Source organism: Anguilla rostrata, chromosome 4 (genome assembly GCF_018555375.3).
Source record: "Anguilla rostrata isolate EN2019 chromosome 4, ASM1855537v3, whole genome shotgun sequence".
Classification (NCBI taxonomy): domain Eukaryota; kingdom Metazoa; phylum Chordata; class Actinopteri; order Anguilliformes; family Anguillidae; genus Anguilla; species Anguilla rostrata.
Window position 1 is genome coordinate 21355043 of NC_057936.1, and position 26370 is coordinate 21381412.

Sequence of the window (26370 nt, forward strand, 5' to 3'; positions counted from 1 at the left end):
AAAGGATTGGTTACCACTGCCTCAGAACTACCCATTAACAAATACAATTAAATAACCTATTAAAAAAAATTTTTTTTAATGAAAAATAAAATTCTGCATCTCTTGGATGTTTCTGTTAAACGTCTTACACGAGGTCTACTTTCAGACCCAAATTCGAGGGGTAAATGATCTTAAATGCCTTCCTGTTGTTGTCCAAAGTGAGATACAGGGACAGTCCTGTTACCTGTTGCTGTTGGCTGCACCACAGCTTGGCCTCACAGGAGTGACATACTGCTGGTATAAAAAAACACTGAATTCAACGCTGTGGTTTTCCTTAGTTTTGATTAGCATTAGCATTTTTTCCAACCCATTTCATAAAAAGTTCACTTCTATTTGTTGAAAAAATAAACTGTCAACACAACCTGGTGACCCCCGGTGACTGGGCAGGCTGGAGAGCATAGCAACCGCGGGCGCGCGTCATGGCTGCTTCGTCTCCGAGGTAAAAACCTGCCCAGGAGTGCTTCAGCTGCAAATGGAGCGTGAGAGGAGGAGACGTCAGGTCCAAACACACAGCGCGGAGTAATGCCGACTCAACGTCTGTTTATACATCTGGAACCAGTCATACACACACACACACGTGCTCACACACACGCACACACACACACACACACACACACACACTCAATGCGCTGGGATTGGAGAAATGGCATTTAATGGCACTGTTTTCATGGTACCTATTACATGATCCTCAGCAATCAGTTTATCTTGTGTTACAGCGGAGTTGTAATAAATGATTATGAATGCCTCAACTGAAGTACAGAAGAAAGCTTTTAAATACAGATGGTCTTACATTTATAAGCTGAGCACATATTTCAATCAGAGGTTCCTGGCCTGCAATCTGATCTTTCTCTTTTTTTGTGTCACTACAGTTCCAAAAGTTGGAGATAAATGTATAGCTATTGTAGGACATTCAATGATAAATCTCAACATTGCGGTTTAGAAGTCATGAGGCATGAAGGTATGAATGCAGTAATGTGACATTTGTGTATGACACTCATGACTGTTAATTGAGCGCATTAGCGACACAAGTGAAACAGGCAGTGTATTTCTGGTGCCTGAACAAATGGAATGAACGTATTATTTACAATGATGTGCATTGTATCAATCGTCTGCAAAATAAGACTCTGTCATTATGACAGATAAGAAACGTATCCAGGCACTGCACACAGTGGATCATATTCCTCAAAATGAGCTTCGGTGCAGAAACAAACAGTCATAATAAGGAAAGGGAGTCATTAATACTTGTGCCGGCTTTGATTTCTTTATGGAAGCCCGTTGGAAAACACCTCGAAAGCGATTAAGACGCTGAGCTCTGTGGCATGGAACGGGGCGGGGTCTCCCCGTGAAGGAGCACAGAAATAATGTACAAGGACACGACGATTCAGCATTAGCGTTTTTATTCTTTTTTTCTGTTGCATAGGAAATGCACATCTTGCTTCCAGTAAGTGAGTGTGTGAGAACGTGGTTGCACTAATGGGCCCAGAGAAAATGACTCTACACCAGTTTGAGAAACAATAGTAGGAAAAGAAAAATAATCACAGATTCATTATAAGGATAAATGCGTGGTAAATTTAGTCACATGTGAAAAGGCTGTACACAATGAATTTTAACTGACAATGGAGCTAGTAACATCACAAATAAACAATGGGTATTATGGCTACCAGTCAGTTCAGTACAGGTGTAATAGAGGCACAAGGTTTCATTTGATTTCATTTTTTTATTTTTATTTTTTTTTAACTTTTTGTTAACCATACTTCTACAGATATCCAATGGCGTGTGGATGAGGTGAGCTAAGCAAAAAGAGTGCAACACAGGATGAAAGGATGCAGGCGGCGATGGAGGTCAGAGAAAAGGGAGAGATGTGGTCTGGAGGACAGCAGGACAGCGGGACGGCGGACGGGGGGCCCAGTACAGCGAGGGGTCCGCTCCAGGCACTCTACAGTACATAAAGCCAGGACTCGGGCTGACCGCTTACGATTGTCTTCATCATGATTACAAGTCTTGGCAGCAATGCTGTACCACTGGATTTTGAGGAGTTTCCTTGCCCAGGGAAAAAAGGTTTTATTTTTTTTTAATAAACTCTACAATGCTTATCCGTTTCCCTTCACCTCTACCCCCCCCCCCACCCCACCCTCCCCCAATACCCAACAACTGATATGACCTCCAGAAGTCTCCAAAGACTTTTGTGAGCGCCTCCTACAGTTGTGTTTTAGTAGGGATTTAAATTTAAAACAGGGACGTTCGACTAGAAAGAAACTGAACACAAAAGGATCTGTGGAACATGACATTTATTATTTCCGTTTTTTGTTTTCTCAGCAGAAAGCAGAGGTTTCCGTCTAAAAATCCACTCATTGAGACGTCAGGGACCTATTCACCGAGATAGGATCAAATCCATTCCTAAAACACAGTATTAATTACCTGTAGCTTAATCATCGACAGTGCAATACAACATTACCAACGTAACTTAGAGGAACAGACAAGAGACAGCTTTGAAGTCCACCTTTTTTTCTTTTTCTGCAAGTTCAACAAAAGCAGATTTTTCCAATATTGACTGGGGGACTTAAGTGGCCGGTTTAGGGGGGGGGGGGGGGTTGATTTCTAAGGCTTTGCATCAGGGTGCGTAGCATTACAGGTCTGGAGCTGCGGCATTTAGCCAGTGTCTCCGAGGTGTGGCTTCTGTTTATTTGACCGTTCCGATCAACATTCACACTGAAGCTCCTCTTTTGAAGTGCTATCGAGGGAACTGACCGAGGTTCTTTCCCAAACCCTTCCCAGACCCCACACCACTCAAGCGGGGATTTTGTCTCCAATAGTGCTGACTGGACTGTATATGATGAAGGTATCGATTCTTCAGCATATTGTTTTCTGTTTAGATAAAACCAGCCTATATTGTACATTTGCTGCACTATCTTGAAAAGGGTAATAATACATTTTCTTTTACTTCAGACCAACATAAGCTCTGCTCTGTCCTGACAGCATATGGTGACTACACGAGAGAGACAAGGGCACAGACGTGAATCGAATTGATCAGACGGTAAAGATTGTCAAAGTCCGACAAGTGTGGGGCACCGCAGTCAGTGTAAACTCCTGGTCAGGTCCCGACAGTCTCCACAGCACCACATCCATCCCTCCGGGTGTGAATGGAGATTTAAGGGGATGTCTCACCAAAGTGAAAGCAGGAAGAAAAGTACGTGACAACTCGAAGGCGATGGCTTCCCATAAAAAAAGGGGCAAATATTAATTAAAAAATCCCAAACCCCCAGAAATTCATGATGAATATGGAGTCAAAATGGAAAACTGAGAAGGATACAATCTGAAAACAAAGAAACAAATAAAAACAGACCTCAGAGAAGAGGGAAAGGGGAGGGAGAAAAGGAGAGAGCTTTGGGTGTCGGGTGGAATAAAAGACTAACATAACGTTCTTGTTTTTTGTAGATTTTTTTAGTAATATTCATAACAGCTTACTAGGCGATTATGGAAGAGCATGCAGTTATATCTTATGGTTATTGTACATCAGCTATAATCAGAAGGGTCTGACAGACAGCAAAGGCTACCGGTGTTGAGAAATTTAAACAATAACAAACAATATTCATTATTCAGAAGAGCAGTATAATACAGTATAATCACAGGCACTACATCTGTTCTTTTTAATATATCAGGTAATATGCTGGTTTGTTCTTTATTTTCATATTTTTTGAATTCCATATAATTTGTTCTGTCCTTTAGCTGGAATATCGAAAAACACTGACCATAAAAGAAGGCAAAGGCTGAAGATAACAAAGTAGATACCAAAGTTTTGCCATTTTAGAACATATATATATATATATATATATATTACATATACATCGATATGTTATATATATATTTTCATATATTTGATTAGTGCATAGTTCTCATGCAGATTAAACTGCTATGCTGTATACGCTGTCGGAAAGCAAATGAATGAGTCTAAATTGTCACATGTTCAGTTTGTCTTCCTTATAACCAGCCTGAATTAGCACCGTGTAATGGTTCTGCAATAGAAGGGTAAAACTTCCTCTCCAAAGATTGGTGACACTGCATTTCAGTTGAGTCCAAAGGAACAGCTTCAATGTTACCTCCTTTCACAAAAAAAAGAAAAGAAAAATCACTTTTATTGTTCTAAAGTCACTTGTATGTTTCTGTTGCTGTGTGTTCACGACTGGACACTAGTAACAATGTGAAGAATAGATTTTCTTGATTTTCACTTTGGTCCAGCAATGGCATAACGAAGTCATTAAAATGCCAAACGTCTCTTCTGAATACTGTCCACTCCACAAACGCATCCGAAACAAAACAAATCTGAAAATGCATAATGTTACTTTCAATGTGGAGGCTGCACTTTAATGGGAGCCAAAAAATGAATTCTGCTAGATCTAAGATCTGTCTCAGTTCAGGTGTCATTGAAGCTCTTCATACAAATATGACATTATTTTCATACCATACACCACTTAAAACACATCAGACCAATGGTAAATGTCTCTTTTTGCCATTGGAATGGTTATGCTTCTCATATATTTTCATATCAACAATACCCTGCTTACGGTCTGAACAATCCTGCCATCGCCATTGCAATCCATTTGTTTCACGTTCCCTATCCTCAGGTCTCAGTATTCATTCTCAGTACTTAATTTTTAAGGGTAAAAGGGGAGGGGGAATATCTCTAGGCCAACAGTGCCCACAAGAATTTGGACAGACAAAACACAACAAAGGCCTGCCATGCACAGCCACGATGACAGGCCTTCATTCAACCCTGTTTCCTGTTGCAATGGCAGAACTCTTCAGACGCAGTCAAAATACAAAACAAAATATTTTCAAGTCATGAAAGTCAAAATAATTAGCCACTGAACCCTGTTAACATCCAGGGAAACAGGGTGGGGGATGGAGAACGAGGACAGAGCGAGTCCTCTCCACTTAAATTTCACACCCAATTACAGTATAGCAACCTGACAGCATTGTTCAAGGTGACGCCGAACCTGGAAGTGCTTTCATTTAGGCAATGAAACAAATAAGACAAACAAAACATAAAACAAAAAAACTTTCACAATCACAATGCATTCCCCTTCATGAAAACCCTCGTCTCTCAATCCAAACTGAGATCATTCAGGTGATATGGCTTGGCTGAGGCATCTCTCGGAAGTTCTTTCCCACCATCAAGTTAATAGTGTAACATCAAGTGATGGACTCCACCACATTGCTGTATTCTGTTATCTGCCAAATGTATACAAAGAGCATTTTTTTTTTAAATAAGGAAGATGACACTGACTGTAATGTTTTTAATATGCGTAAAATGTTCAGTGACACCCTAACGCTAACGCGGCTCATAAAATCTCAATGCGGGTCCCCAGGCGTTCCAGCCTAGCAATGCTACGCTCCCTCGGCTAGGGCAGGAAGCCCAGCCGCACCCAGCCGCACCCAGCCCTGTTCTCTCTGGTCACGCTGTCATGGCTCCCGCACATAAGGGTGCAGTTCAGGTTTGTTTGGCCACCAGGACAGAACAGAGCGGTTGTCCGGATCACATGACTCCAGGCGGGGAGAGGGGCAAGAGGGGGAGCATTGCTAGCGATCACTAAAGACCCATCATTCTCCTCCCCCATAGCGTGGCCAGCGTTACTGTTCCTCCTTAGTGGAGAAAAGCAAGCGGAGGTGATTGGTGAGAATGTTCAGAATAAATAATGAAATGGTTTAAAAGAACATTTTGAAACATGAAATGCGTACCACCATTGCTCAGACCAAGACCAGCCTGAAAACAATAACCTTTTGTTATAAGAGCTCTTATGTTTTGTTCATTGATTCTCGTAAATACTGCCGTTCGGTTGACTTTCTGTTCAAACACTTGAATGGATTTTATACGGGGCAAGGCCCAGGCATGCTGGGAGACTGTGGAAGGTCCTGGCTCATTCTAAACTTGGGGAACACAGTTTTGTAGGCAGTGCCAATGCCAGACATTGCATAAGGAGTGAAAGAGGACCAAAATCTTGAATTAACAGCCATACTCCAAACACCCATTCTGTGTCTGCCTAAATTCCTAAAATCACTGTAAGTCTGAATAATGGAGACGCCAAAACCTGAGCGTTCGGATTTCACGTAAATACACTTTGCATATAACATGCATGGCTGACCATCATGGTTCTTTATGAAGGAACTTTTCAGGCAAACCGTACACCATTACCAGAAGTGCAATTACTTCACTACTTCAGAATTTTGAGGTGGCCAGAACAAAACCTCTGGCTTCGCAGGTACCTGCTATGGTTAAGCCCATCTCCATACGTACAGCTGTGCTGCTGATTTAGCTTTATGTTCCTCTCCACACATCCAGGCCACACCTGACCTGGCTGTGGCGGACAGTCTCGCCCTCCATATGAACCCGGCAAGCGGGGGATTTTAAATTCTCCTCGGGTTAAACGCTGCACAGAAAACTGGCAGGAAGTCCCACCTGAGCCTTGTGAGGGCTCGTCTACTGAGGTGGCTTGACTGGATGGGTCAACGAACGCTGTATGAAGTCTAAAGCAGGGTCTTACAGCCGGACGCTGCTGTTTCATTTACTCAAACTCTGGTTGCTGTCACACTGGTAGTGGGGAGAGATGGTGAGGGAACAGGGAGTAATGCGTTGAAAAGAAAAAGAATCATGTTGATAATCAAGCTGTTTATTTTTTTTCCCTGTATGGAATGGTGAACACAAAAAAGATGCCTAGATGCATTTATAATAGGGGCATCCTTTGGCTGTCTATGTCATTGTCTTCTGCCTAAACTAATTTTAAAATGCATAAAAAACGCTCTCCTTTAGCCAATTTTCTCAGAATTACCTATATGTAGCTTCATCAATACTGATGCAACAAATAACCTTCAAAACATACAGCATACTTGTAACATCCATTTACAATGGGTATTTTGTCCTCAACATCCTGTACTTTTTAAGTATAGGAATAGGCTATACCATCAAAAGAGAAAGAAAAGTCTTTAAATACATACAAAAAAGAAAAAAGAAAAAAAAAACGAAAAAAGGGGAAACAGGAAAGTTTTCAACTTAAATCCAGTTCCCCGGAGAACAAACAAAATCAATTCTATTAATGTGGCCTTAATACAAACAATCATAAAATTCACAACACTATTTTTTCCTCATTTAATCAATGTTACAAAAGTCCTGCATTATAAAATAGGGCAGCTTTAAAATCAGTGTAATTAATAAAACTATACAACATACAAACAAGACTTTTTCCACGCTGCTAGGCTCTCCAGCCTCGCTTGCGCCCGGGTTCTACGCCTGTATCCTTTAGGTATTTCCTTTTCTCTTTACGTATCTTTTCCACTTTTGTACCCACAGCTAATTTACACACACACATCAAAAAAACAAACAAAACAAAAAAACAGACTGCCCAAACTATTGCTTTAATATTCTTATTTTTCTTTTTTTCTTTCTTTAAAAAGGGTGCAACTTTGTCATATCTTACACGCGCACAGCCTAATCTTGCTGATTAGATGCTAGGCTGCTCTAAACAAGGTTTTGTGACAAAAATGTCCGTGCAATTCATGTTTCCCTTCGCTCTTAAGCCCTGGAACCTGTATTTTTAAATTCTCTATTGATGTCATTTATTTTGTACTTAGTGCAGATAATTAAGAAAGTAATGCCCAACTCAATGCTAAAGGGTAGGCAAGAACAATGACAAAACAGAAACACACTAAAAAAACACACAACCCACACGAGTGTAACTACTAAACCATCACGTCAGACACCTAGGAAAACAATCCCCATACTCTAGCTGTTTTTCATAATAAATGTAATAGTAGATCATAGGTAAACAATTCATATAACTTGGAAGTCTGTCAAAATGTACATATAAAAATGGGCCTTTTCTTATCGGTTTCTCCTAAATGTGATATATTTCACTATGTCAAAAAATGACTGTGGGTCTGTGACGGAGAAGAAGGTGACTCGTTTAAGGCTTGCTTGTGACCAACTGAGAGAAATCCCTAACACATCTACCGCTTTCCGAATGCCGAATGAAGAGGAAAGTAACATACCCAAATGAGGCTGAACGGCTTTGCGTGCCCATGTCAAGTTTTCCTGCAGGCACAGACCGACGCCCAACTAACCGGCCAGTCAAGTGCTGCACTAACTTTGGTTAAAAAAAATAATAATAAAAAAAATAAGTGACTAGTGTATGTCTACATGAGTGCAAGCAGATATTGCATATTTTTTTTCTCATTAATCTTTTCTGGGAGTAAAAAAAAAAACGAAACAAACAAAAAAAGTAGTTTCATTTAGAAATTGCAGCAACATCCATAAATATCAATATACTACCGTCAACATTAAAAGGATTTGGGGATGAAGGTGTCAACTATCTACAGGACACTAAGAACCTAAGAGCCTACTCCTATCCACTATACAACAAACGGGGGGGGGGGCATATCTTGATGATTGACACTGGCCTGGTTAAACACCAGCACAAGACTGAGAGACTGTGTTTCATGGTCTCGTACGGACACAGTACTGACGCTGCATCAAAACTAGCAATGCGCTGTCATCGACATACAGGCCTGAGACGCATTCAAATGGCTGAACGTATTAATAGGTTATCGTCATTATCATAATTGCTGTTACCATTATTAGTATTAGTCGTAGAATTGTACGATTGTATTCACTCCAGTTTCCTACACAATGGGATTCGGGGTGGAATACAAAGAAAAACTAAATTCTCCACATTGTAACTTGTGCAACAACTCAGGACTTAGACCATCTCTCAAGGCACATTGATGAGGAACAATTGTTTCGTGCAATTTGTGAACACAAAAAAGAAACAGAACTGTTTAAAAATTTGAAATTTTCAAAGGGAACACAAGAGAGAGAGAGAGAGAGGAAAGAAAACAATAAGGAAAGAATGAGAAGCGTAGAAGAGTCTGAAAGACGTTGAGCTGGTTCATTGTGAAGGACAGCAGTAAAAAAACCCTTTTTTCAGGGGCCAAACAAATATAGTCTATCGGCAAGTGCCTGATCTTGGGATTACAATATTGTCTTTATTCACACTACTTGAAGTCTACATAATCTATGTAAAAATTTGTCACTAACACTAGAACATGCAGATTTTTTTTGACATTTTTTTTTTTTGTTTTTGTTCAGTTTTGATCGACGGAGGATGAGTCGGTCATAATAGTGTAAATATACGTATATTATAGGAAACAAAGAACAAAACCAAAATCATAAAATAGTAAGTTACATGCGAAGCAGCTCAGAAGCTTCGCAGTCTGGTTGCAGGTCTTGTCCAATGTGATATTCACGTGTATTCTTTTTTTTTTTTAGAGGAGGTCCTTTTTTCTTTTTACTTTCAAATCTCACCCCTTGTACACTAGAGACTTGCAGCCTGCAAACCTACTGCAGACGTAAGTGCTTCAAGAAAGAAGAAGGCTAAAAGCAGGCCTCTCTAACCACGCTCCGACCCAAGCTTGGACACCTGTCTGTCATGTCCTGCTGACATTTCTTTTGGGAAAAAATAAACGAAAAAAAACGACCCTTTATACAATTCAGATCTGTTCACATCATACACACCTGGTTCTGCCTCACGAGGGATGAGTATGCGTATAACTCTTCTCAAATGATGTGCTTTGTTAAAAAGAATTCGATTGCGTAGCTTTTCCAAAAATAACACGGTAAATAGTTTAAAAGCGGCGAGAAATGTTTTCAAAATTGATTGTTTAACTGGTGATATTTCTTAAAGGGAGATTTGTCACAAAATAGTAATCAATTTACAAGATGAACAAACAAACAAGTAAAAAAAACAACGTAAAAAGCAAACACAGCTCCCCTTATTTCACACAAGGCTATGATTCTAGCTTTAGTTTTTTTATTTTTTATTTTTTTTTGTACCCCGATATTTTAGAGTCCCGGAGGTGTGAATGGACTAGGAAGAAAAATATATATATACTTTTCACAATCGTTTCAACAATATCTATCTTACAAAGATATTAACTATCCAACAGCTATCCAACGAAATTGCACTTTCCTCATGTTGATATTCCACTGTTTGCCTTCAGTTGTTTACGTCTGTCTTAGTTTTTTATGGAGGAACAGACTATGTATCCACCCTTATATAGCACAGACCTTTTGGAGGGGTTGCTGGTAATAACGGAAATTATTTTGTTACAAAATGAAACATGAACATGCCTCCAAGACGGGAGGAGTTTTTTCAAAACCCCCCCGCCCCTCCCCATTTAAAATTTTAACTTTCAAACTTCCGTAGTCTTATTTTTGTCACGACTGACCATATCAAAATGTTACGACCCCCCCCGCCCCACCGCCTCACCCCCTGCCCCGTAAACGTTACAGAAGACTGAGATTTTTTTGCCACTTGTTCTCCATTTTACTCTGCGATGATGTCCTGGGAAAGCTGGGACGAGATGGCTTTCTGACTGCAGGGCTACGGTCTCCACCGCCAGCGTCAGCGTCAGCGAGAGCGTGGAGGACGAGGCGGCGGGGGCCAGCGAGAGAGGCTTTACCTGGTGGTATCTGACCCAGGTAAAGCCTCCTCATTCACGAGCCACCCAGCCAGGTCAACAGAAAAAAACGATTAATATAGCAGAACCAATGAAAGAAAAACAACAACACCAAACAAAGACCTCGAACCTTCCGCTGTTTCGGGGCCCGAGCCCCAGAGCGATATATACACAGACGGTCAGGTGTACGCACGGACGCACAGCTTCCTGCGGGTCTGCGGCTGACCTGTTTACGACCCCCTGCCAGGCAAGGCCGAGGGAAGCTCTCTGATCGAGTCACTGCGCGTTTCAGCCCCTCAGTCAGCATGGGCGACCGCAGGAACCCAACGGGCTCTTCTCCAGAAACCAAAGAAAAACAAAAACAATAAAAACACTCACGGTGCTCCAACAAGGACTTTCAACAGAGACTGACAGCTCCCATATATAAATATAAATATATAAACCATACACACACAGAAATATGTACGGGTTATATAGGTATATAGAATATGCCTGCATCGGTGTGTGTAGTTTCCTCTTGTTTCGGGGAGGGGCAGGGGTTCTGCTGTAGCCATGCTTCTCTCGGTGCAGGTGTGTTTTTTTTTGGGGGGTTGGGGGCGCGGGGGCGGGGCTGCGGGCGGCTCCTCTCTGTCAGACAGGTGTACAGGTTTGCAGGTTTCACTCAGGGGGCACAGCGGGGGTTGAGTGGTCTGTCGAGCGGGCGCTGAAAGTCTGGAGTCCTTAGCCCAGGTACCACTGTGAAGGCAAGAGAGGGGAGAGGCTTTGGAGGACTGCGAGCGGGTCACCCTGCACCCCCAGACAGCACCGCACAAAAGACCCGCGACTGAGAGGGGATTTTAAATAAAATGATATTGTGCAATTAAAAACGCAGAAGTGCATGGACACTGTGTGTTTAAAGAGCTCCCATTGAGAGAGCTGTAACTCCACACTCATCTCGCGCACCCCCACCCCCAGTTTGATAACCACTTCACCTCCCACAAGCACAATCATTTATAACAACAATCCAATAAACAATAAAAATAAAAATAAAAAAAATCAACCAAGTGCTCTAGCACAAAGTGTGCGGCGTTAGCGCATAATTCACGCTGTGTGTTTTTAATCCTGGGAGTTAATCTGAACAAACGGAGCGCTCGCAGGGGGTCTCTCCACATTGTGTTCCTCTCAGGTTAAAATCCCTGCTTGAGGAAGAGCGGACAGCTCAAACAGGCCCCCTGACTTGGCCCCTCTTGCCCCCCCCCCCCCCCCCGTACGCTCTGCCCTCTTCTCCAGCTGCTGTGTGTTCCTGCGCCCCGCCCGCCAGCCCGCCCGCCCGCTCGCCCGCCACCACATACCTCTGCCTCGGCTGTTTGGCCGAGCCCGGTTCTCAGCCGGAGACAGAGAGGGTTCTTCACACTCCTGACTATTCACTAAAGTGCCTGGCGGGCAAGGTTAGCCTGCCGCACCTCTGTAATCCTTCAGTGAAATGGGCTTATTGATTGCTCTGCTCCATTGTTCACGTTTTCCAGCCAGCGAGCAAGCGTCCACCCCTCCCTCCCTCCCTCCCCCCACCCGCTCACCCCCCCGCAGCCCCCTCCCCCTCCCCTTCTCAACTTCCCTCCTCCCTCCAAGTTCAAGTTCATCCTGGTGTTACATCATGTCTGGTTGCTAGGGACAACCAGACAGCCGTAGACGTGACTATCATTAGCAAGACCAGGCCGTGCCTCCTGTATCCCTCTCCGCCTCTCTCCCTCTCGCCTTCTCCCTGTATCCTCCTCTCTTTCCCGCTCCTTCTCCGCTTCCCTCTCTCTCTCTCTCTCTCTCTCTCTCGCTCGCTCGCTCTGCAGGCCCTCCTTGCCTTGTCCCTGCCACGAACACACAGTGCTATTGATTCTGAGCCCTAGGCCCCCACCCACCCGACACCACACTCCTCCCACCTCCCGACCCCCTCTCCCCGCACACGCCGTCTCTCCGCCAATCCCGCGCGCCGCTTAATTAATCCTTAAAAACTCAGCGGCCGGCCCCCTTGAAATGAAGACAATGGCTCAATTACGGCCTTGGCCTCCTCCGTGCATACTAACCGTTTGGTGTGCCTGGGAAAACATTTCGGCGTATCAGAGTTACGGCCTCACCCCCCACCCTTCCGTTTATCTTGTTTTTTAGGCCCATCAGGACCGCATGACACACTCGAGATGCTTAAGAGAATAGCCAGCGAAGAAAAAAGAAGAGAAAAAAAGCACTAAGAGCGGCACAAAACGCAGAATACGGGACCGGGGACAAAAAAGCCCGAACACAATTAGAGAGAGAGGGGGACGGTAATGATAAATGAATTAAAGGGCGGCTGAGGCGGGGCCATCAGGTTGGTCGTCCCCGGCGCGCCCCGCTCAGGCTCACCACTCGTTTAAATTCTATTGCTCGCCACAAGCGCAGCGGAGAAACTCTAAGGTTAGTTTTTAATCAATAGAAGTTGCTGACTCCGGACTTTGTGCTGCGGCGCAGTGCAGCTTCCCGGTGTCTTTGTCTACTGGCTCGCAGGCTCCCAAACTTTTCTCCCCTCCCTCCCTCTTGTCCTGAGACGACTTTCTCCAGAAGGGGCTCTGCAGACGGAGAGAGGGCGGCTGCGTGAGGTTGCCTCCCACGTCTCCCCCCCCCCCCGTCCCCGCGGCGGCCGCGCGGACAGTGGGGTAGTGTTACCGCGCGGCGGGGGGGGGGGGCGCGCTGACAGCTGTGATTTAGACTGCGGACGCCGTGCGGGGCGGGGCGCTGTATCGGGGCCTCTCTCAAACACACCTGGAGAGAGGGAGAGGAGGAGGAGGAGGCGCAGAGAAAGGCCGCTCTCGGGGGTTAGGACCAGGGGCCTTTGAATATCGCACCGCAATATTCCTTCCCACTCAGCACACGTGGGTTTCTCCAGCGGGTCTGGGTCACCCCGCTCTGACACCCAGAGGTGCGCTGGGGTGAATATGACAGGAGTGGGGCTGTGCCTGCGTTCGCTGGGGCTGGTTTAGGAGCGGCTCGTTGAGGAGCGCTGTTGGGCGCAGGGTCTGGACTCGGATGCCCGGCCGGGTTCGAGCCCACCGGCCTGCCAGACAGCGGCCCTCTCCCCGGGCCACGCGGCGCTATGTGCCAGGCTTGGCGGCGTGGCGCGGGCAGCACGGTACCCCGCTTTCCCCACACGCCGGTCGAGGGAGCGCGCGCCCCTTAGCCGCCCCGCGCTGAGGTCACCGGGCGAAGCGCTGGGCTGGCCGCACCGCGGCGGGGGAGAAAAGCAGCGCTGTTCCTGCTTTGTGGTCCGGGGGGAGGAAACGCAGCTGGCAGAGGGAGCGACCGCATGCGATACAGAGGCCCTGGCTTCTCTCCTCCCTCTCCCCCTCTCCCTCTCCCTCTCCCCCGCTCTCTGATGTCCTGCACAGCTGGGAAAATGAGACGTGAAACCGCAAATCCCTGCTCCTCCTGCCTCTCGCTGAAAGGACGGTATAAATAAGTACATGCTCCTTTCCTGTGGCTTTGTGATCACACCCCTCCCACCCCAACCAAACCAAAGTCCCCGCCTGGCCCCGCCATCGCCGCTTCCAGGGCACAAACGGCCGCTTTAAGCCCCAAAAAAGCCCCAAAAAGCCCCTTCACATCCCTCACCCGTCCCACAGTGAGCGGCCCGGCTCCGCTGATGCTATCGCTCTCAGGTGAGAGGGCTGATGGGTAAAACCGCCAGAGAGGCAGTGTGCAGAGTTCCCTGTGTGTCCTGCAGTCATGCCTGTGCTTTCTCACAGGGGGGAGTTTCCACAGGACTGAAACCGCTCATGGGGGCAGTGAGTGAATGACAGCGGTGGGGGTGTGGTGTGGTGGGGGGGGGTGAGGCTGCAGCTGGTGCTGGTGGGATGTGGGGGGTGCGGTGCGCTGAATTCTTTTTCTCCCAAAGCCGGCCCCTGGAGTCGCCCCCCCCCTCCCGGGGCGCTCCTGCCGAACCTGAGAGCGGAGCCGCTCAGGGGGAGCGGTGACATTCTGCGCTCCGGACCTCAGGGAGGCAGCCGCGCTCACGCTCCGAGCTCTCCCAGCATGCACGGCGGCGGCGTTCCGCACGGGCCGCAGTGCGCCCCCGAAAGAGAAGGAAACCCCGAGTTCAGCGTGTTTTTGTTTTGTCTCCGGGGGAAAGCGTTTACCTGGTGCGTGCGACTGCCCTCACCTGTTGAGTTTCCACAGCTTCTGAGGGCTAAGCTTCCCATGGGGGAGAAGACAGAGGCCTGACACCGGGGGGGTGGGGGGGGGGGTTTCGGAGCGCCCATGAACTCTGTCCTGGAGCGCCGCGGCCCGAGGACGGGCACTCTCCCGGGACAGCGTGTGCTGGGACACGGCGTCCTGCTGCAGAGCGGCCCCGCACCCCTCGCCCATAACTCACCCTCAACACACCTAATCGATACCCAGCGCTCCCGCAGCCCCGCGCGCCGCCGTCCTGAGCACACAGGAGAAGGGAGTGTCGGGCTGTGCGTCCCCGCCCCCCCCCTTCTGCACCAGCAGCGTACTGTACACCGCGGTCTCGTCCTCACACACGCCTGCTCCCCCCTCATCAGCTTTACTGTCCTCTTCCAAAGCCTTCAAGGTGAAACTGCCTTTAAATGATGGGGGGGGGGGGGGGGTGTCCGTGTCAGTGTGTGTGTGTGTGTGTGTGTGTGTGTGTGCGTGTGTGAGAGAGAGAGAGACGCCCCCACACACACACACACACGCGTGCGCGCACTGCAGGGGGATCTTTGGCTGTTTCTTTAACTCCCTGTCAATGGAACAAGTAATCTCATCACGTGGAGAAGTGCTGACTCAGGGCTCCTCTAAAGTGCCTGCAGATGAGTGTCATCTCAGAGGAATTCAGCCTCATGTAATGCAAACCAGCCTCGCCCGGAGAGCCCCGCTTATAAAACCCATCTCCCCACCGCCAAGCCGCCATTTACTGCTCCCGCTGGGACGGGGAGACATTTACTACATTATTTATTTATATTTCAAATCAGCCAGCCATCGGCAGCACCCCCTCTCCCCCCCCGCCGACACACTGATGAGGCTGACCTGTGGTAATAATAAAATAACAGTCACGATAATACTGCAAAGGCTAATAGTAATATATCACACTAATCAGCCTTAAACTGACATTAGTCAGAAACTTCAGACAGTGCCCTGTCGCTACGATAACGTGTGGTTTGCTTCGGGGAGGGGGACGCACTGCAACCATCGTGGGTTTCGAAACAGGAAGAAACCATGAAATTAATGTCAGATCATTAATAAAAGTAACTCGGTATAAGCAATGCCCCCTGCTGGTGAGTAGCGGGAACGCAGCTCCTCAGCGCAGGAGATGGGATACACAACAGGCAACACTTTCGCTCCGGAGCGAAACACCATTTTATCTCTCAAAAGGCTTCGTGAAAGTAACCACTCAAATGTATTACAGAAAAAAAAACATAAATCAGGGGTCGAAATGATCCTTAACAACAGCCAATACTGTGTGTGTTAAGCCCTTAAGCCCGGTTAATACAGGAACAGTGATGATTATTAGCAGATCTGCGGCCGCCGCTCCAGCGTCGTAACTAACGTTTAAAACGGGACGCGGAGCGCACACTTAACCGGGAGCGAACTGACACCGCGCGCAGAGTCAATTACAGACGCTTATCTCCCCTCCCTGTTAGCTTTTATGGCGGGAATAAAAGCGCCGAGTGGCGGAGACCTGCTCCCCATCGCCGCCGCCCGATTTACTGCCTGTGTGAGTCACACGCCGCAGTGGGGCGAGCGGGCCGCCGCTCCCCATCGCCGCTCCCCATCGCCGCTCCCCGTCCGCTCGGCTGCTCCGGGACCCCGAGCGCTACGGCTATGCCCGCGCGGCGGCTAACCGGACAAAAGACGCGGCCTCAGCAGATTCCGGCTACGCCAGGACCGCGTGTGGGAACAACTTCTGCACGTCTGTACTTTACTGATCCCCCCCCGCTCCCCGCCCCACACTGCATGAGAGCTGAGAGCGCGCAGAAATAATGCGACCTGAAATCATTTCACAGCCTTCTTTAAGTATTAATTGGATTATGAAAGGCGTTATTGATTTTTTTTTGGGGGGAAAGGAGGGCTTCAGCAGTTTGCCGAACTGGTTGGAGGGCACTGTCTGGGCTGGAGTGCGCAGTTACTATGAGACTCTGCGGCGTCTGAGTGTGCTGGAATGCCTTTGTTGGATTAAAGGAGGGGGGGGGCGGCCCGTCTGGAGCGGGGTGTCTGGGAGAACCCCCCCCCCCCGCCCCACCCGTGGGCAGGGAGTAGCGGGCCCTCTGTGTGGTGCCAGCCTCTGTTTCAGGGGGCAACCGGCAGCGTCTCCCATGGCAGCTGGAACGGTTTGACCCCCGGGCTCTGTGCCACCCACCCACCGCCCCTCTTTTATGCCCGGGGCTCCACCAACCCATTTAACTCCCCCCCCCCCTCGCCCCCCCCTCGCCCCCCCCTCGCCCAGCCGCCCCTCAATCAGCACTGCCACGCCGCGACTCCGCTTCTGTTACCGGGGAGAGAGCGGCAGGAATGTTTACTGTTACAGTCCCGTCTCTCTCTCTCTCTCTCTCTGTGTCCCTCGCTCCCTCTCTCCTCTCTCCCCCCGCTGCTGGCCCCCGCGGGGTAACTTTTGTCCCGGGATCTCTGGGGAGGGTTCGAGCGGTTAGAAAGCAGAGTGGCACTGAGAGGGTCAGACTCTTTTATGCGCTGCTCTCCGTCTGTGCGTCTGCGCTGTGCATGTCGGGCTTTAATATGGCCGCAGCACAAGCTCTTACACTGGGCACGCACAGCAAGTCTCTGCTTCACGCCTTGACACACCAGCCAATCTCTCTATCCCTGAACACCAAGCCAGTTCGCCTATGCCTCTGACAACCAAGCCCAAGTCTCTGCCTCTGCCCTCTGAACACACCAGCCCAACTTGCTTCTACTGCCCTGAACAACCCCACAAGTCGCTTTGCCTGAACCCCGGGATGACCCGCCATCACTAACCCACCACACCCCCCCAGCTAAAGGAGCGGCTCAGCACAACCTGTCAGCCTATGAGGCTACCCCCCCCCCCCATTCCCACCCGACCCTCCCCGTTCCGGAGATGAGGAGAGTAGATGAACGGGTGGGCGGAGCTCGGTGTCAGTCAGCGAAGACGGGCGGGTGGGAGGCGGGGCCTGAGCGAGCCTGAAGGGGAGATCGATGGCGCAAACGCAACGCCCCGGGGGCAGGGTGGTGTGGGGTGGGGGGGGGCAGCGACGGCTCGGGGGGGCGGGGGGGGGGGGGTTCTGCGGCCAGGCTAATTAATAATGCAGAGAGCGTCAGATCAGAGCCGGCGAGTGAACAGGGCAGGATCCACAGCCTGAGACAAAGGGCTTAGCGTGGCGTCAGCCACCTGAGAGGGGCGGCCCGGGGGGGGCGCGATAAATAAATAAATGCAAACAGTAAATAATAACAGCCGCTCCCCCCCCTGGCCCAAAGCGGCTCTGACAGGCACCTGCCTCATTCTTCTCGGGGAGGCCTGTCCTGCGGCCTGTGACAGGGTCGATAAATCGACGCGGGGCTCGCGGCGGGCGGCGGACGCGCGGGGCTCACACCCCGCCTCCCTCCCGGTCAGCGTCCATAAAGCATCGCAGACAAATGGAGCTGCGCAGACAACACATCTCCGCCTGAGTCACACCCTCTGCGCTGCCTGTCCCTCTCCCTCCCTCCCTCCCTCCCTCCCTCCGCTCTTTCCCTTCACCTCTCCTTCCCTCTTTCGGCTTCTCCAGCCCCCCCCCCGCCCGGCAGGCAGAGCGTCTCCCGGCGTTCCCGGCTTCCCGCCGTAGGCTGCGGTCGACCGGCTCGCAAACAGGCGATTTTCCGTTTTAGCGCTGCGGCTTTGTATCGTCCCAAAATTACCCTAAAAATTCATTTTCCCCCCGACTCCGAACGCCACCGCTGTCCCTGATGACCAGCCCGCCCTGGCCCATCTGCAGTCAGTCAGGGATTATTTCACTGCGAGCCCTTCGCTCGGCTGCGACGCCGGTCGGCCTGATAAACACACGGCCTCCGCACGGCTTCCCGAAAAGCGGCTTCTGCGCGGGTGAAAGCGAGGGCAGAAAGCGGGCGCGACGGGGGGAGAAGGGAAGGGGAACACAGCCCTTTCTGATCTGTCCGCTGGGCCTGCAATGAATGAAGGGGCCCTGGGAACCAGCCTGGTGGCCTCCCAAAAGCACAGGCGTGTTGGATTAGGGCAGCGCCTTCCACAAGCACTTCCAGCTCTTCAGAGGAGGCACGTCCTTCAGCTGGCACACAGGGAGGGAGGCAGGCCTGGCGCTCAGCTAGCCGGCTGCGCGCTGTAAAAACTGTCTCAACAAGTGCTTTACTCCAGCAGAGAGACTTCTCTCAAGTAGCTGCTGGTGTCACTTAGCTTGTTTTAAGTTACCGTTTGCTTGACAGTGAAATTTTAAAAAGTTAAATTTTCTTACCCCATTGGCAAATCCTGTCTCACCTCATTGCCAATATTTTTTGCCTTATTTAGCAAAAAAGTAACAGAAACGCGATTTTAAGTCTGAATATGAGACTAAAATACTTGTTGAGATTACTTTTTTTTAGTTTTTTTGCAGTGTGGTCCATAGCGTACACGCAGACACACACACACACACACAGACAGACAGACAGACAGACACATGCACATCAGCACACACACACACACACACACACACAGACAGACAAGCACACGGTCGCACACACACACCACACACACACACACAACACAGCACACACACACACACACACACACACACACACACTACACACACACACACACACCGCTCTGTTAGGGAAGCAGAGACATTAGCCACGAGCCCCCAGCGCACTGTGGGTGCTCATACATCCTTTGCGTGTGTTTATTGCACTATTACTCATTTATTACACGTTCCTCATCAGGCTAACTGATGGCTGGGCTTCGCTGTGCATGTCAATAGCAGCGAGCTGTAGTTCCTGCCACTTCGCCTTGCAGAACAAAGCAGAACAGACCATGGCAGCAGCACTGAAGAGTTCTGTAGAATAACAACATCTCGCTACAAAGCTATACAGTTCTCACACTACAAAAATAAAGTCTTATATTTAGTCCGAAAATCTCAACAGGTAATTTTGTCTTGTATTTAGACCTAAAATCTTACTTCTGTAACTTTTTTGCTGAATCAGACAGAAAGGCTGGCAATGAGGTGGGACAGTTTGACTCATTTTAAGATTTGTCACTGGGGTAAGACAATCTCACTCGACAGGCGCGTATTTTACACTCGAGAGAGAGAAAAGATTTAAAGTCCCATCACGAGACTGAAACACTTGGGACTTTTTTTTTTGTTAGCAGCGCACGGTGCAGCACGCGTGTGTGAGCAGCACCGCAGAGGCGGTCAGCAGAACGGGAGGGGCTTCCCATGAGCACCTGCAGGCCGGAGAGTGATGGGCGAGCGTGGCCTCCCCCCGCGCGGCGCTCGCTGGCCGACATGCGTCGTAGCGCGCTTCCCGAGCGCCTGGCGCGGGAGATAAATCAGGGAGGGGTCAGTGAACGGGGGGGCGGGGGGAGCAGGCACTTCTCCCGCAGCCTCTCAGGCCAGGCTGATTATGGCGCTCGTAAATCAGACCCTTAGCGCGGCTCGCGCATTCCAAACCTAAAAGGAGAGGGAGGCGAAACCCGACCCCGGCCCCGGCCCTGGGCCCGGTGCCTGCCGGGCATCTCGCTCGGGGGGCGGGGCACGGGGGGAGAGGTGCGTGTGGGTGTGAGTGGCGGCGGCGGCGGCGGGGTGGGGGGGCACTCACCTGAGGCTGCTGAGGGATATTTACAAAGCTGGGGTCTCGGGGGCCCACACTGACGAACCGCTGCGCCGGGGATGTGCTGGGCGTGGAGTAGGCTGGGGGGGGGGGGAGAGACAGACGCAGGGGGTCAGTCCCACACGCTCATTATCCACAGCTGAGAGCAGACGCAGCGCATGCTCGCTGTGGGAGAGGGTCAGAAGCACCTGAGGCTCTGAGCAGCCCTGCAGAGCGGGCGTAATGGGCGCACTTTAAGGCCCGGGCAGCCTCCCCTCTCATCACGGGTCACTGCAGAGCGCAAACGCTCTCACTCGCGTTATAAACTCTCACACGCAGACGCAGGACCGGCAGCCCTGCAGGCCGCTTGTTTCAGGGCCACTTAACCTGTTAGCAGTGACATTATCGGACATACAGCCCGCGGTGCAGACCCCCTGCTGGTGGGGTGAGTGTTAAGGGGTGCTGTACTGAGCCGGCTCTGGAGGACTGCAGCAGCCCCCCTGTCTCTGTGCTCACGGGGTACTCACTTGGCGAGGTGGGGGAGTTGCCCCCTCCCTCCGTGGAGGTGGAGGGCGGTTTGGAGTCTGGCACGGGCAGGGGCACGGGTCGCGCCATGGGCGGGGGCGGCGGAGGGGCACATGGGCGGGGAGGACGGGTTGGACCTTCGACTGATGGGCGTGTGCAGGAAGAAGAGAGAGAGAGAGAGAGAGAAAGATAGAGGGAGAGATAAGGGACAGGAATAGAGGGGGGAGAGAGAATGAGAGATAGAGAAAAAGAGATAGAGAAAGAAAGAGGGCGCAAGAGAAAGAGAGGGATAGAGAGAAAGAGGAAACGAAAAAGAGAAATGAAGAGAAGCATAGAGAAAGAGAGAGAGAGAGAGAGAGAGAGAGAAGGGGAGAGGGAGAGAAAAAAAAAGAGAGAGGGGAAGCACAAAATGAGCATCTGACACGCCCGCTCCACGGTGCCTGTGGCCCGGGGCTGCCCCAGAGCTACACCTGCCTTCCCAGCGAGCACAGTCACACCCTCGGAGCCCCCGCTGCACCAGCGGAGAAGTTTGCAGCAGACGTTAGAGCGCCTGTGAGAAGCGGCTCAGCAATTTCCCTCCTCCTGGTCATAAAGAATTCTGCTGCTGTGCGCAGTTTGCCGTTCATAATCTATTACCAAAACAGCACGCTCCCTCTAAACTGTCAAGGCCACACCAATGGCTGGGCACAACAGGGCAATGTCTACTCTCCCCTCTCTGATATATTAGCTTTTAACAACGGCTGGATGTCAGAGGACTCTGTGTGTGTGTGTGTGTGTGTGTGTGTGTGTGTGTGAGTGTGTGAGTGTGTGTGTGGTAGCTGTGTGTGTGTGTGTGTGATTTGTGCGACGCTTGGTTTTATTGTGAGTGTGTGTGTGTGTAGGTGTGTGTGTGTTTTGATGTGTGTGTGTGTACGCGTTGATGGGCGACGGTGTGTGTGTGCGATTGTGGTGTGTGTATTTGAGTGTGTGTGTGTGCGTGTGCAGACAGGTAAAAAAGATACAGATTCAGATTAAATGAGCAAATGAATAGTGCGGATTAAGAAACTCTGCTCGGTATCGATTCAGCGTCTAGACACAAATATATCAGCTATCTGACTGCAGACATCGAGCGGGAACCCGTGAGCCCTCCCCTCCACCCCCCACTGCAGAGCCCCGCGCGGCTAACGGCTACACGCGCGTGCGTGAAGGGAGGCGTGCGCGTCCGCGCGTGTCACGGGCGGGGAACGAGGGAGGCGGCGGGAAAGAATGCAGGGGAGAGCGGACAGGGTAAAGAGAGAGGGAGGCTGATCGGGGGGGGTGTCGGGGGAAGAGAGGAAAGAAAGGGGGTTACGTAAAACGCTCCTTCTTACATTAAGGAACCCCACCTGTCCAGCCTGCTGACCACTGTCAGGGCAGACAAGTTGGACAAACTCCTTGAGGGTCTCCTGGGGGTGGTACCGGATGGCGGGGTGGGAGAAGTAGGAGCCGGGCTGCTGGATGATGGGCGACGTCGGGAAATGGAGACTTGACGGCGTGGCGTGTGGACTCGCTGGAGAGAGAGAGAGAGAGAGAGGGGAAGGTCAGCAGGTGAGGGGGTGGGGGTGGGGGGGCAGGGCAGGTGGTGGAGGTGGTGGGGTGGGGGGTGGGGGTGCAGGAGGGAGAGGAGAGGAACACAGAGGCATCCGGGAACATGTGTGATGCACACTGGAGCAAAGACACAACACGAGGGGCCACATGCAGAGTGGAACATTCTTATGGACCACCGACACAAAAACTACAACGCAAATGCATCACACACACACACACACACCTTCACCACTCACTACACAGCAGAAAGGTGGACGTGAATGCTGTGATATGAGTTCATATGACAGGCCTGCCTTGCACAGACAGACAAAACCTGTTCTGCTGACAGGGTTCCCACAATGCACCTCGGCAGGAGGCGGGGCTTCCAAAGTCAAACTGTGATGTCACAAAGCAGAAGCACAAACTCCCTGTTGCACAGGACTGCCTGAGCCTTTATCCTCTCCACACAGAGCAGACGCAACGCAGGGTCACTGATGAAACGGCACAGCAAAATATTTTATTACAATCATTTTTTTGGAAATACCAGATATGAAATGATAGAAAGAAACTCCAGCTCGGGATAATGAATAGATAGCGCAGATCTGTGCCTTGCTGCATCGTTTTTGCACCCCAGATTGACAGTCTTTTAATGGATTGAGGCTTATCAAGTATTTAATTGTAACCGGCAGGATCTAATTACGCTGCTCTTAATAGAGGTAATATTCGGTTATTGGTTATTAGTATAATGCCCAGGACGCGAGGCACGGGGTCTTTAAGCTGTGATGTATTACAGCGCAGTTAATAAGACTCCGCACTCCCATTTCCAATATCAGCGCTGGGCTCTCTTTCAGGGAGATGGTAAGCTGATACTACATAAACATTGTTAAAGCCACAGCTCCCTGCTGCAGTAATTCACTTAACTTTGCTGTGATTTATAGCTCTGTCAATAGAGGGTGACTGGAAACTCTGGACTCTATGGATGCTATGTAGGCATAGTATTTACAGTAATAATAGAATGGATGGCTTTTTCTGCCCTTCCTCCTTTCTTCCCTCCTTCTTTCTCTCTTTTCATGTCCTGCCTTTTGTGCCGAGTGGAGTCAGGAATGTGAACTTTAGAGCGCGAGAGGGAAAGAGAAAGGCAGGAGTGAGACACGGGGGAGGGGAGAGCAGCCCCCCCTCCCTCTGCCCCAAACGCGCTGACCCCTCCCCCTCTCCCCCTCCCCGCCGGCCCGAAGCCTCCAGACTCTTTTATCGAATTAGCCCGCCGCGCTGAGGGCTCTGCCGCAGGAGGCAGCCGCGGAGCCGAGCTGACCCCCGCCGCGACACGCCCATCGCCGCCCCCACCACCCCCGCCCCGCCCCACCCTGGGCCGCCCCGCCCCGTTTCCTCTCTCTTCTGCTGGCGGATTCCAGAACTCCATCTGATAACGCAGGATCCATCTGAATCCTCACCACAGACAGCAGCAGCGGGGCTGCTGGGTAAACCAAGGGCGCCCGAGTGACTAATATATATCGCTCGGGCAGACGCAGCATCACCACAATGCAGTCTGAGGAAGCACTAAGGCAGGAGCTCTTTCCAAACTTCCACTGAAACTTTCCACCAATAAGAATCAGCCCCTGGACTTGGCCTGAGCTCAGCAGCTCAGGTTTACCCCATGTGTGGATGGAGAGGGACATATGGTGAGGTTTTACTGGGGCACTACTGTAGTGCACACAAAATATGGCATCCCATGATCCTCTGGATCATATGGGGTCGTGTACCTCGCTAACAGGCATCCGGCACCTCCGATATTACATTCCTGCCTATTCCTGTCCGGGTTTATGAGTCATATTCCAGGACCCACTTTGTCTCTGGCCACTGACCAGCTCTCTTCCTGAAGAAACAGCCCTCGCAATAGCACTTCCTGTGTCAATTATGCAAATGGCTGCAGTCAAACAGAATGTCTAAAATCATTCTTTTTCATGACTAAATCTAAGTGTTTTGGAACGACTGCCAATTACTTAAATAGCCCTGCTTACCCGTCATGTATTCATTTATATAATGATGTATATTTGTGCTGAAAAAACCCCAAGTAAACAATTTCTCACCATATTACAGGCGGTAGCTTGAAACCTAGGACTCCTATAAAGCTTCCCTATGGAAACATGGAAAGGCCTTCATTCTAACATGGAATGTACGTGGAATAAATGCTATACAAGAGGATCACTGAGGGCAACTGACCTGCACCATTTAAGAATGAAAGTGAAGTAAAACACAGGGAAACCATGGTAACAAAACCAATGCTGAGTTGAGAAATACATGTGGATCACTTAATTTCAGAACCCCAAAAACATGCCGACAGACAAACGTTCTGATTGGACAGAGGTTGTGATTGGAGTTTTGAGCACAAAGCCATCAGAGACAGAAGCGACAGGGTACACTGGATTCACACCATTGGTGGGACGGGGGCTCTACTGTAGGCAATCGCGAAAGGACAGCGAGCATTCTGTCAGAACTAGATGAGTTCTGTCTGATTTTGAGAAAAAGTTTAGGCCAATTCAGAACTCAAAAGGAAGCCTCCTGCATAATCTCTGTGTTAGGGCGGCTGCACTTCCAGCAGAGCGTGTGCCAGTGCAGGTCTACGACGCGAGTGTCGTACTGCAGCATCAGGACCTGCTCCGTATCGCAGCGCCACCAGCGCCCGATCCACGGCTAACCCGCCGCAGCGGCAGCGGCGTCCCCCTCGCCCGGCCCAAACCCTCCGCGGGTCCGCAGAAAAGGAGAGCTGCTCGACGGGGCGGGCGGCGGGCTCGCCACTCGCAGACCACTCTAACGGAGGGGGGGGGGGCTCGCCGTCGTGACTCCGGCGCATAATCACGGGCCACTGCATGAAAGCGAGCGGCGGGCGGGCGGGGGGGGGGAGGCGGGTCTTGGCCGCGGCGCTCCCGGTGGGTGGCCCCCGCGGTTAATCTGGGGGGAGCCGGCCCGGCGTATCTGGGACGGCAGATATGTAAATGATAACGACGCGCTGAAAGGGAGGCAGGGTCAGACAGCTGCCTTTGTCAGGGGCCCGCGTGAGGGCCCGGCGTGAGGGGCCCGCGCCCCACATGAAAGGCGCGGGATTAGTTCCACTTTGCAAATCGCGTTGCTTTGCTGATTTCTTTCTCCTCCTTCCCCCCTCCACCCTTCGCTGCCAACTTTCCTTGAAGAAGATATACAATCCGACGGCGGATTATAAAATTTAAAAAAATTACACCGGGGAGATAAAGCCCTCCTCTGGGTTTCTGAGATGTTGGACATCAACAGGTACTCTGCGTGTTGTCTGAGTCAGACAGCGAGCTGGAAAGATAAGGTATTCTGCAATAATTATTTGAACTGTCAGACAGGAGAAATTCCACTGAAATCCAGTGAGCATAACAGCTCTCTTTATTCATTCAACTATTTTTACAGCCCCCCCCCCCCCCCCCCTCGCAACACCTAGCACCCAAAGCTCACCCGGGGCAGAGAGCCTGCCCAGCGAGAACTCAGAAGGGCTGGAGATCAGGCAGTTCACCCAAACAGAGATGCCATCCTGCACCGCTTTTTAAGATTAGTGCACGGCCCCATTTGTGCTTTTATGTAAGTGTGAAATACGCAATCTAAAATCTGACAGCGACACCACTTACAGGCACTACCTAATCCGGCCCGCTTTGCCCAGCCAGAGGGGCTTAACTTTTTAGGCCAAAATATCACTGGATAGCAAGTCTAATCTTCCAAATATTCACTTTTTTCAGATTTTTATCATTGCTTTTTTTGCACCAGATGGAAGGAATTAGTGAAACTGTGGCATGTCAAGAGAGAGAGATTCATTTTGAGAGTGAGCACGGACTCTTTCCCAACTCATGGCCCAAATTTCCACAGCTCTGAGCAGGATCAACTACCTCAAAGTCAATCAAATCAATTTTATTCATGATGGATATCTTGGAACTTTCCATAGCCCAATGTGTAATTATGTGCATGGGTGTCATAAACATG

General features: G+C 50.1%; 1 protein-coding gene across 11 annotated transcripts in view; it reads right to left on the reverse strand.

Annotated features, from left to right (window-relative positions):
• Positions 1 to 1419: 1419 nt before the first annotated feature.
• Positions 1420 to 26370, reverse strand: part of nfia (nuclear factor I/A) — a 205217-nt gene continuing 180266 nt past the window's right edge. For 10 of the 11 annotated variants that reach the window (XM_064331319.1, XM_064331318.1, XM_064331315.1 and 7 more), the window contains one exon: positions 21978 to 22360. In XM_064331319.1, the coding sequence (XP_064187389.1) occupies positions 21993 to 22360 (368 nt within the window). In that variant the 3' untranslated portion in view covers positions 21978 to 21992. Of the gene's footprint in view, positions 11281 to 20316; positions 20409 to 20834; positions 20976 to 21537; positions 21546 to 21975; positions 22361 to 26370 lie in introns of those variants that run through there. The other variant, XM_064331321.1, reaches the window with a different exon arrangement.